The following is a 12,141-nucleotide window of genomic DNA, read 5'->3' on the forward strand; positions in this document are numbered from 1 at the left end:
CAACGTTTGGCTTTTTTACTGTGTTCATACTTAATACATTTAATTTTTTAAAAAATCTTTGCACACATGGTTCACATGACTGAAACCTTTTGTTCAGAATATGAAGACATAATTTTAGGTGGAAGAGTTTATGTCATAAGGTTTTACTCTTCCTCCTTCCCACTGTATTTTTTCAAGTCCTTGAACTGAGCCATGTTGTTGAAAAAGAGTTATATAACACTTGAAATTTTTGCCATGCTTATAAAATGTCACCTATCTCTTTTGTTTGCACATAAACAGAAAGTAAATTCCTGACCTTCTCAGTCAGTGGGAACAGGAATTTATCCTAAGCCTTGTTACAATATACAGTGGGAAAAACAAAGTTGAGCTGGACGAGAACAGGGTCAAATAGCTGAACTAAATGTTTCCTTTCTACTTTTTAAGGTGTAAGTCTTTTAATGTTGTTTTCTGCACTACTGGCATAGTCATTTCTATTTCTGTTTTCAAACAGTAATTGGAGTTATGCTTTGTTCTGATTCACTTCATCCATTCCTCCTTATTTGTGTAGCAAGAGAAAAACAAAAAGAAGATTGAGCCAAATCTGGAGACAGGAATGCAGGCTGCTTTAGGGATATAAACCAGGATGTAACTCCAGTTCAGCTCTATGCTCTGACACTGAAACAAATGAGCATCATCAGTGCTGTTACAGAATTGTCATGTGCCAGTAGCAGTATTCTCTTGGAAGTGAGTGTCCATATTTACCTTCTGTAACTGTTTTCCTTACTAGAAAAAATTATCAGAGCCCCTTGTTTGGATATTAAATAGATTTATGCAAGCTCAGTTTAATTCAACATTAAAGGGATTAAGTTTGAGCTTACACAGCTTTTAATGATACTCTAAATGTTTGTGTTCACAAACACCAGCAAATAATATAGGACTTCAAATGGTTTGTTGACTTGACAGAAAGGTGCTAAAACAGATTTTTTAATTCATAAGGCTTCTACAGTAAATACAGTCTTAAAAAGTATAAGTTTAATAAGGGAATTGTGTACAGTTATTTCACTTATAAAGCGTTATGTCTATTTGATAGTGCTTATCCTATGTCCTCGACAAAAAGTCTGCCACTACTAAAGTGGTTATTATTGTTTGGAATTTTAACTACATGAGCTCATGGACACAGTCATCACAATTACAGAAGTAGGTTTGCAGAAGCCCTAGGAAAAAAAATCTAGTCTGCACATAATTCTAAGATTAAAAAGCAAAATTCATAGAATTTGGGTTCCTAAAGTTTGGACTTAGAAGTAAATACTACACATTTGTAAAAATCCAACCCCCCTGTGTAGTACAAAGAATTAGGCATCTCTCATGAGACCCAGAACAATTTGTGAACTGGTGACAGAGAGGAACAGCCCTTAAGGAGAGACACTTAATTTTTATACCTTTGAGTGAATACGCCGCTATTAACGAGTACTTGTCAATTTGTTGTTGTTGTATCTTGTGTACATCTTCCTTTTCAGCACATTTTCCATTCCAGTTTTCAGGGAACTGCTTAGAAATGGTAGAGGGAGGCAGCAGTGCAGAGAGAGAGGACGATTGTCAGCGGTGACAAAGCTGTCCCTGTCAGAAGGGGTGGGCGTCTGTGACACTGGGAGGGTGGGATGGAGCCATAGCTGCAAAAAACACCAGCTCCCCTGAGCTGCATCTCAGCTGAGCCACAGGCGAGTCCAACAGCTCCAGCACCTGCGGATTTCTTCCGGTTTTCCCTGCCTCCCTCCTGGGGAATCCCTGCAATGGATCACAAAGCAGAGCCCAGTGAAGCTTGAACCTCATAGCTCTTTACACAGCTTGAATTGAAAAGGAAATCCCATCCCAGTGTAGCTTAGATATGTATTGGTGTTGTGGCACTTTGCACGGAGGGAGGAAATTCCTACTAAAACACTGAGGCCAACAAAGGAATGAAACCGCTCCCCACTTTCTGACCATTAGGCTAATTATTAAGATGGCAAAAATTGAAATGCAGCTACAGACAGCTACATTTTGCAGAAAGCACAAGGCCTCTCACGTTTTATGCCTTCCATTATGACGAGGAATTGAACCCCCTCAGTTTAGCGATCTGGCTACAGGAGTACTTTTTCTTTCCATATGGTGAAATCTCCATGGGAGAAAAGTGCATGGACAACTGGAGTAAAATCATGGAGGACCATTTAGATGAAGAAATCAGTTTCAGCACTTGGAAAAGAAAAAGAGTTTAGCTCTGTAAGCGGCTATAAACATCTCTGCATTTTTCCGGATTAAAAAAAAAATGCAAAATATTTTCTTTACAAGATGTTCTTCATCTCCACTGCTGCTAACTTCTACAGTAGAAGACTGCTTTTTCTGGTGGCAGTAGTTTGTAATTTGGAGGTCCTAGAAATCCTCCTCGTGTTTTATACTGAAATTACTGACCAAGGCTAGAAGCAGCCCGTAGGCTGCCCAGAGCCGTAGCTCATGCTACACCAAAACCCCAACCCCCAAATTTCAGCTGTACCACGTAACCCACTGCTGCATGAGGACCTGGATGGAGTGCGGTTCCGCGGGAGCTGAACGCCAGCACAAACCCTGAGCCATTCGTAGGCACCAGGGCTTGCCCGGGCATCGCCACCTCCCGGGATTCCCGGGAGCTCTGCAGGTAGGCGGAGACACACCAGCGCATCCTCCCCCCCGTGGCTGCCCTGCCTCTTGGGTGTGTTTTGGCCGCAAGCTCCGGCTCCCCTTCCCTCCGAACAGCCGGAAAGGGGAAGCTCTGGGCGGTGGCTCCCTCGCCGCCCCTTCCGCCGCCTGTCCCGCCCCGGTGGCTGCGGAGCGGGGCGCAGCGCAGGTGAGGGGCACCCAGCGCCGTGCCGGCACAGCCTGGGCATCCATCCCTCCATCCCCTTGCCTCCATCCCTGCGCTCCCTCAGGGCTGAGCCTTTTTTTTTTTTTTTTGTAATCCCCTGGAATAGGTTAAGAGGTGCTGATCTTCACCCCAGTTTCTCTTCCAGTGTTCGGCATGGCAGTGGACTGGCTGGGCTTTGGCTACGCCGCGCTGGTGGCTTCGGGATGGATCATTGGCTATGCAAAAGCAGGTAGGGGTGCCAAAGGTGCTTCTGTCTCCCTCCCTCCTCCATCTCCCCAAAAACTTGGTGTGAGCTGGGCAGCGTTTTACGAAAGCGTCCCTTATCTCGAAGTTGACCCATATGTAAATTTTATCGGTTTGTGCCATGTGCCGATATCTCGCTGGTGGGGTGTGGTGGGTTTTGAGCCGAGCGGGTGCTTTGGGCTGATACGGCCCTAATCTGCTTTCTGGTGGATGCTGATACCTGCACTGTGCTCTTTGGGTGAACTGTCCGTAGGTTTGCTCCAGAAAGGCTTTCTCCCCGCTGTTTAAAATACAAGCGTTATATAAGTGCTCTGTGTCTTCAAATGACATAAATCACCACTTTTCTTCCCCCTTAAGAGGTTTATTCCCATTTTAATCTTTGGTGATAACAGTATACTGCAAGCTACAGTGAGATTTCAGAATTGTCTTTTCTCCAAGTAGAGCTGAGGCGGTTGCAAATCTGTCCTTAAACTTGTTTCTCTTCTGACTCTGCATCATAAACTTACCCTCTGACCTACTGCTTTCATTTCCTGGTCTTTTTCTGAGTTTGCTCTCTTCCAGACAGAACTGCGGATTCATTCCTGCTGCAACACTGTCTCTTTTGGCTTGACATCCCTAACCATCTTAGTTTTTATGACAGGAAGGGGGCAATTGCTGAAGTCTCACCAGTGCATTTGACTACATAGATGCTAGCGCCTATTCCAGTCTGTTTTCCATTAGCTTGGATTTATCCTTTGGGTTGTGAGTGGAGTTTAGGACAGAAGGGACGATACTGAGAACTTAGTAACCAATAGCATCTGTATTTCTCCAAGGCCATTATGAAATGATAGGTGTATTTCTGGTCCTCTGGAACCCTAGTGGGAGGGCATGGTTATGCTCAGGCAAGGGAATCCAGGTCACAGGATCATTGAAGGGGAACAGAAACTCGTATGGTGACTGCTGGAGAGAAAAAAACAAAACAAAACAAACAAACCAACCAAAACAAAACAAAAACAAAACAAAAAAACCGAAAAACAGCCCTACAAAGGAGCTGTTGTATCCTTACTAATAACTTGGAGAAACCAAAAGAAAAGAAACTTTCATGCACAGAAGCTGGTCTGTTCTAAGTTGATCTGATCAGATCTAACTTGATCTGTTCTTGTACAACCAGATCTATCTACCCGCACAGACAGGGGGCAGTAGTGCCTTTGGAAGAATATGAGAACATGGCAATCAGAGAGTGAGTGAGTGAGTGATTTAGTGATTCATTGATTGATTTCTCTGTCTTCATTAGCAAGTTCTCTGGGTCCTGTGTTTTGAGATGTCGGAACTTCTTGATGTGGTTGTCCTAGTGAGTGTATGTGTCATAGCTACTTAATGCCTCGAGGTGAAATTCAAGGATGAGATGGATGTTTCTTGGCTCCTAGGCTTGTGGAAAGCATTGTAGCTACCACAGAGTGTTTTTAATTCATGTTCTGTGCAAAGCAGCCACCTACTAGAGTGTGCACCTTTTCCTTGCACGTGTACAAGTATATCAGGTGCTTTCTGTCGTCTTTGTCTCTTGCTTTTTATACCAAAAGCAGGAAATGCAAGCATATTACAGCAACTTTGCTGATGATTGAAAAATTATTACTTTCTGGGAGCAATATTCAGCCTCCCTTTAACATTGAGAGGAGATCTTCATCAGCTTAGTTTTTCAATCTCAAGTCTTTTGAAAGGTGACCTCAGAAACAGAATTTATAAATAAGCACTTTCAGTAGCCCTTAATTCTCCATTAGCCTTGTGGAGGGCATTCACCACTCACAGTAATCATGCTGCTTTATTACTTGATATATTCTATAGATTACAGATTTAGATGTATAAAGATATATATAAGATATCCTTTATTTTCTGATTTAGCTTGGGATTATCGTTTATACTGAAGACTTGATTCAAAGTCTGGGTGATTTCAGGAAACCTTCTTCAAAGTCTGCTGTTACCTTTGGATCAAATCTCAGGTGTATTTATGAGATATGACCTCTCTTATTCAACTCCACCTACTCCTTGGCTCTTCTTTGAATGCTCTCCTGCCCAATTCAACCCATATGTCCTTTTTCTTGATCTTAAATCCTTACAGTTTAGCCCTTCTACTTTAGTGCTTCTCAAGGAATTTTCATAATACTGTTTTGAAACAACATACTTCAGTTTGGCAAGGAAAAACACCAATTTTTTTGTTTTTCTCACTGTTCTTTCAGTCATGAATGTATTAATGGCTTTGCTGGTAGAGAACTAAATGCTATTTCTGTATGTATCTTATGCAAGAGTAATTGATGTGTTTCTTGGTGCTGATCAGCATGGTCTCAATATCTTAAACCCTTCTCTAATCTTCTTTATGACAATGAATGATGAATGCCCATCTTTTATTTTTATAATTTTAATGTTTACAAAACAGGTAAGCTGCTGACCAAGGTAATTTTTAAGTTTCTAATAAATTCATTATCTTGTACTTATTCAGGTAGTGTTCCATCATTAGCTGCTGGCCTTTTCTTTGGGAGTTTGGCTGGACTGGGTGCTTATCAGGTCTCACAGAATCCAAATAACATTTGGGTTTCTCTGAGTAAGTAATTTTAAATTCTCTTTAGTAAAGATTATATTGACTCTATATATTTAAAGTGAGTACCTAAAAGTCTTTGCAGAAGAGTTAAACACAGATACTGTTATAACTCTAACTTCAGTCCTGTCTAAACTTACTGAACTGGTGGCTGCCATCATGCATCTGTCTCGTACTGATGTGTTGCAGGATCATAGTGCAAGAGAAGTGCTAATAAATGGATTACTGACTTCTCTTTGGCTGGATCCTCCTACTTCGAGCATCCTGCAGGAGGCTGTAACATTTTGGGAAGTGAGATTCCCCTCAGGGCTGACCATACCCCTAGCAGACTATTTTATTTTCACAGAAAATGGCAGAGATTGTGATTTGGCTTAATTTTATATAGACACATGTGTGAAATTACAAGGTGTTTGGGAGATTTAAGAGAGAAGCAAGCTTCAGTAATGCTGGTTTCTGCCTTCTCAGCATTGGAGCTTCCCTGCCCCCCCCGATTTGAGGAAGGTAATTGTGGAGAGCTACTGCTTAGTCAGTGTTTAAAGAGCCACCACCTGACCTACAGCATTTTTTTCCCTGAAGCAGTGACATAGCATCTGGCTCTTTCACATGTGAAAGGGGGAAGGCCCAGCATTTCTCTCCACCTCAGCTTGTTTGCTGGCAATCCACTTCTGCACCTACTGGCCAGGCCAAAAGCTGTGTGTGGTCAAGCCCAAATAACTTAATAAACTGCTGATACAGCAAGCTAAGAAGTGTGAGGTCAAGCGTTTGCCCAATTGCAAGAGACACATACATTTCTGTAGCTCAGTAGCATATGGAGTCTTTTCCTGTTCATGCTTTAAAGTTTTTGCAGAAGATGTGTTCTACTGCTCTTTGAAAACAAAATTCCATTGTGAGGTAGCGTATTTTGAAGACTGGCTACTAATTAGAGCTTGTGAAGCATTTTAATCCTGAAATATTTTAGTTTTATTGTGTGTTAGACTATGGTCCCAGCTTCTTACATATCTCATTACATGAGATGAATAGATCATTGACATCATCAGTGATCACTCAGTGACAATATTTTGGCTGGTGTTAGGGAGGAAGGATGTCCCTGGCTAGGACTGAAGATGAACTGGATCTGCAGGACCAGTCTCACATAATAGTAGGGGTAAAAGATTTGTTGGAACAACATCTGTGTAGCTGTACCACTGGGTAGTAGATGCATGCTTAAGGATAAAGATTTTGTCAGTGTATGTCTTCCTTATGTTGTTAGCATTCGTCTTTATTTGAGATACCATGTTCAGGGACTGTCTTCCTATCTTTCTGAGTCAGTGAACTACCTGGCTCCTGCCTCTGGGTCAAGTGGTCAGGGACAATTTACTCTCACTTTGTTAAGCTTAGCACACTTCCCTTTAAAGTCTTTTGAAAACAAAATTAGTTAATTCTCGAGCACTACTACAAGTTAGACATGATGCTACATGTTAGACATGATTACTACAAGTTTAGCAAATGCTCTTTCCCTTTTTTTTTGAGAAGGTGGGGAATTATGTGCACAAGTTAATGATTTTGCCTTGTGTGGGGGAGAGTAGTGAGTTCTAACGCAGCGAATCATAATTATTTCCAGTCTCAAAAAGAGCACATTTTGAAAAATAAATTTGAGAAGTATGTTCAGAAGCATATGGAGTGCAGCTTCTGCTAGAATTTGATGTAGAACACTCTTTACAAACTGAGGCATTTTCAAATGTACACAATTTATTGGCTCTCTTAGTCCACCAAGTGAAGTAACCCTGTTTCTCTTTTTACTCGATGCTGCTACTTCTTTCTGTTCTGTCAGTTTTTAATTATGTTTCTCCCACACATGCATCTCTGCTGACTGGACTGTACAATCTCTCATTAAGTTACATCTGGAGCACTGACTGCTGTCATGGGAACAAGATTTTACCACTCCAGAAAATTCATGCTGCAGGGCTAATTGCTGGTGTCAGGTACAATACATTTTTTTTTTAAACCTCCTGTGTGTGATTGCTTGTTCGCTTAATTAACTGAGATTGAGTGAATCATATTTTGTGTATTATTTTTGTTCCCGTGCATCACTTACATGAAGTATTTGAAATAAATAGACAAATTGTAGTTATTATTGTTAAATTATATGGGTTTTTTTCCCCTTAAACAGTTTGCTAATGGTTGGAAGATTAGCACTGAAGATGTTGGAAAAGCCCCAGGAAAAGTAACCGTTAATTTTACATCTTAATGTCTGAAAAAGAAACCTGATAATGAAGTTGCATGAACGCAGAAGTGAGAAGATGGAAAAAAAATTCTGCATCAAGACATTTTTAAATCTTTTTTTGTAAGGGGGAGTAGAATGATGGGACAGATAGCTATACACAAGGTAGAACTGTTTGTGTATACAGAGAAATGGGTCCCAGGCATGATTTTGCTGGACATGTTTCAATGTATTTTAACACTTCCATGTTTTGATATTCCAAAATACACTTCTGACATGTATGAAGCAGAGAGAAAACTACCTGTAATTAAGAAAATATCCACAGAGGGGCACCAGGAGTAGCTGGCTGAATGCAAGTGTATCTCAAACCTTTTATACTGAGTATTGCAGTGTGCTTTACCTGTTGCATTCTGAATTGATATACCATGTCTTTATAATGTCAAACAGATCTTGCCTTTTTATTGTGAAATGATGCTAAAATCATGATTTTCTATAAGTAAAATTTGTTACAAACCTATACTTGACTTTTTTTTTTTTTTTTTTTGGTACAACTTCTGTGTTTGGGGACAGGGTTTTTTTGGGTTTTTTTTACCTTTTTTTCTCAATGGAAGTCTTTGCAGTGGACTGTTAGTATCCAAGTGCTGTCATACAATGATACTTAAAAATCACTTTATAAATGGAGGGACAGAAGATTAAGGATGGGTCCTCATTAATGCTTCATTTAAAAAGTTGGTTGAAAGGAACTTACGCTGTGGATTGAGACTAGGCTAAATGAACAGTTGAATGAGATCTGGACTGCATAACTGGAATAAAATACCCTAACACTATGTAATTCTGATTTTTCAGGCTTGTTTGACAGTGGAATCTATCAGCATTTTATTTTTATCTCTTAGGAGAGTGGCTGTGCCTCTTCAAATCTGTCTTTACTAGGAAACCTTGGAGTCAGGAGGATGCCTTGTTCTGCTGTGATGCCTGAGGACTGAAGTGTGGAAGAGGCATGAGTAGCATCTGGTGCTTTTGTTGTCACCCCAACCTGTGGTTGCTTCTCCTGCACTGAGTCTTGCAGCTCTGTTAGTGCAGGCACAGCTCACATGGGCTTAGTTAGCTCTGTGAAGGAAGGGAGAGGCAAGAAATGTGTGAAAGAAAATCTTTATCAGCTTATTCTATAATGATATGTGATTATTGATAAATCAGGATTCTTACAGAGTGTAACTCTGTTTTAAAGTGATATTTATGTAGTGACTATTTAGGATTTGGGATCTTTACACCACTGATTATATCAGAACCTTGTCAACTGCTTAACATGATAATGGCAAAGCTGGTTTAACTTACATCTTACACACTTTCCATTTTGTAGTGTTTAAAGGAATTTTTTTTTAAATTGCCTCAAACTGCATAAAGCAGGCACCCAAACTACATAATTTCTCCATTTTGTCGGTCACTTCAGTGCTTGTATTTCCTTTTCTGAAAATGGCATTTCGTAGTATTGAGTCAGAGTGACATTTCTACTGTTATGAGTCAGTGGTTACCCATATGATAGTAGACAGGAAGCTGTTGTAGTAGGAAGTGGTAATTACAAGCAGATCTATAGATGTTGGGCCAATTGTACTGTGTGTTACCAATTCTCTTAGCAAAAGTTATAAAATTAAATCCAGGTTTTTGAATATATTTCATATTGTAACCTCTCTTTTTTCCAGGCACTTGGTCTGTAAATAACCTGATCTGTACAGGATGAATCTCCAGGGAGCAACACTGAAAACATGTTAATCATGTCTGAAATTCTAATCTCAGTTAAATCATGGTCTCTTTTGACTATACTTTAGGCAAAATCTAACAGAAGTTTTGTAGTTATGTATTTAATAACTTTGTAATTTTATATGTTTAAATCACCCCATGTAATTGAACAGAAAATTCTATTACTGATAGAGAATTTTCTAGAGCCATTCAAGATTTAAAGACATAAATATCCTTTCTCCAGACTGCCCCTACTTTTAGTCTGATTGTTAGCTAATTCTAAAAGATTTCTTTCTGGGTTTTTTTTTCCACTGAGAGTGGTCTCCATGTAAATTGAGTTAATTACTTTTGCATTAAATCCACTGTGACTATGCCATGGCTTGAGTGGAACTTCATGTTATGAGTCAGCTTGTACATGGATTTTGGAAAGAGTGATTTAGTTATTTTTGGAAAATGAACTGCTAAATAACTCTTAAATTAAGGCTGCTCTGTTCAAAGCACACTCTGAAAATAAAAATATTAGTTTAATATTTCTTACAGTTTCAGCTGTCAGCACAAGCTGAAATGAATACCAATTTTTTTTTTTTAATGTCCAGAACAGGAAACTAGTTTTACTATACACATACTGAGGTCACCAGGATTTACCAACTCAGTTTAATCACACACCCAGAACATTACAGAATTAAGAGAAGAAAAGAATCTGAGTTGTCAAAACCTCATTTCCTTGAGTAAGGGCCCAGGTCCTCCATTCCACATCTATTTGCCTGATAGAAGCGGGGTGCAAGAGGAGATGTCAGGTATTCTACCCCTCTCCTGAGTGGCTTGTTTCAGCACCAGAGGAGGGAATTTCCTAATCACTTTGGTAGGTACGTGATCTCTTGAAAGCAGGACTTGGCCCTAAATTTTGAAAGGGGGATTGTTTAAGCCTGTCTTTGTCATAGCAGTTGCTTACCTTAAGTTCTGGAAAGTGACGGAGGTTGGGCTCCTTTCAGTTCCTGCTCTGGATGGGTTCAAGTTCCCTTCCCAGGCTCCTTGCCTCAGACCCTGGATGTCCTGCCAGGGGAGGACAAGGAAGCCACACCACAGTCAAGAAGTTCCTGGGGTCTGTGGGAAAAGGATGAACTATTTTTAAAGTTATCTTTTACAGCTAAATAGTAACTGGTCAAAAAATGCAGAAAACATCCTGAAGCTGAGCAATGCAACTCCGATTCCTCTCTGCCCAGAGTGGAAAATCCATGGGACAGCCTAGATTTCACCTGTGTGTTTCCTTCTGGTTAACTCCAGGGTCTCCAGTTCAGGATCTTACCTGTGCTGCCCCAATCGCTTGACACTGAGGCAGCATCACATACATACAGGTTTGAATGTTACAGAGCACTCAGTTAGTGAAAATGTGAGTAAATATTTGGGGTGGGGTGGGGGGGGGAATCCAAAATATTGGACCAATTGAGTAACTCAGTAATGGCTTAGTCTTTACAGGTACAACACTGAGACCTCTAGTACAGCAGTAATATACTCAGGCTCAATTGCACCACTGAGTTGAGGTTACTGACACATTGATAGATGTCACAACCTAAGCTGTTCTTCCAGTTAAGGTGACATTTGCAGGTACCAAAAATCTCTATAGTACAAATGTGTGGTATACTGTAAGAATTCAGGCAATGTTACACTAATAGTCTGGGCAACTCTTTCGCAAACCAGCAAAGGAGAATGAGAGGAGGATGAAGGATGTTTCAAGTGGAATGGTTTAGAAGGGAGGTAGTCATGTGCTGTCCTACTTTATCCCTCGTTCTAAGAATATGTTACGAGCCTGTTTTAATGCAAAGCGAGTCCCCTAACTCTCGTTCTGCTGCAGGCTTTGAAAGTGCAATTTGCCATGTCCCAGTTCTGTCAGTCATTGTGCTGGGAGCTGTTGGCACTCTGTCATCACCAGCTGAGGGTCAGTCTGTGCTGAAACTAATATGGCCTGAAGTATTACACAATTATCCTTTTGTGGTGTTAAAATTGCTGGCTTCTTGGCTTTATAGTCATGCTTTCTGACTCAACAGCTTAATCACCTGGAAAAATGGGAGGGGAAAAAAAAGGTCAGGAGAACCTCCAAGCAGTTATGACACGAGGAGGAAGTCTTTGTTTCTCCAGAATCGCTACAAGTAAAAATGGAAAAATGTTGCATCAGTAATAGCACAGAGGCATCTGCCCTTATCTCCTCTCCTGCTTCCTTGACATGCCATGATGGAACAGATCAAAGTGCTTATGCTTTTATGCAATATCCCCAGCTCAGTCCAGTGCCCAAGTGACTTTGGGTGTTCCCTTTAGTCTTTTTGTGCCTCTCTTCTGAACCGTGAAAAGGAGGTAATGTTTTCTGTATCCCTTCCCTGTCTTTTACATTGCTGTCTTACACAGTGTGGGGCATAAAATGATCCCTGCCCCAGGAAGAAGAATTGGTAGCTGGAACTGGTACTGCTTTAGTGCTGGTAGTTCATACAGTGTTTTGATATTCTTTTAGGAAAACCCTAATGAGAAAAAAAAAAAACAAAAAAACCA

The 12,141-nt window shown here is 40.5% G+C and overlaps 1 protein-coding gene and 1 long non-coding RNA gene across 2 annotated transcripts; one reads left to right on the forward strand and one right to left on the reverse strand.

Moving 5' to 3' along the window:
* Positions 1–2,924: 2,924 nt before the first annotated feature.
* On the forward strand, positions 2,925–8,383 carry LOC136364623 (transmembrane protein 14C-like). Its single transcript, XM_066324578.1, is given in 5 exon segments — positions 2,925–3,083; positions 5,571–5,672; positions 7,541–7,597; positions 7,600–7,627; positions 7,816–8,383. Coding segments are annotated over 5 exon segments (321 nt in total). The 5' UTR covers positions 2,925–3,007; the 3' UTR covers positions 7,874–8,383.
* On the reverse strand, positions 3,882–4,320 carry LOC136364630 (uncharacterized). Its single transcript, XR_010744190.1, has 2 exons — positions 4,075–4,320; positions 3,882–4,036 (listed from the first exon to the last, which is right to left on the reverse strand). It is a non-coding gene; the product is annotated as an uncharacterized lncRNA (long non-coding RNA).
* Positions 8,384–12,141: the final 3,758 nt, after the last annotated feature.

This window comes from Sylvia atricapilla, chromosome 1, assembly GCF_009819655.1.
Source record: "Sylvia atricapilla isolate bSylAtr1 chromosome 1, bSylAtr1.pri, whole genome shotgun sequence".
NCBI classification, from domain to species: domain Eukaryota; kingdom Metazoa; phylum Chordata; class Aves; order Passeriformes; family Sylviidae; genus Sylvia; species Sylvia atricapilla.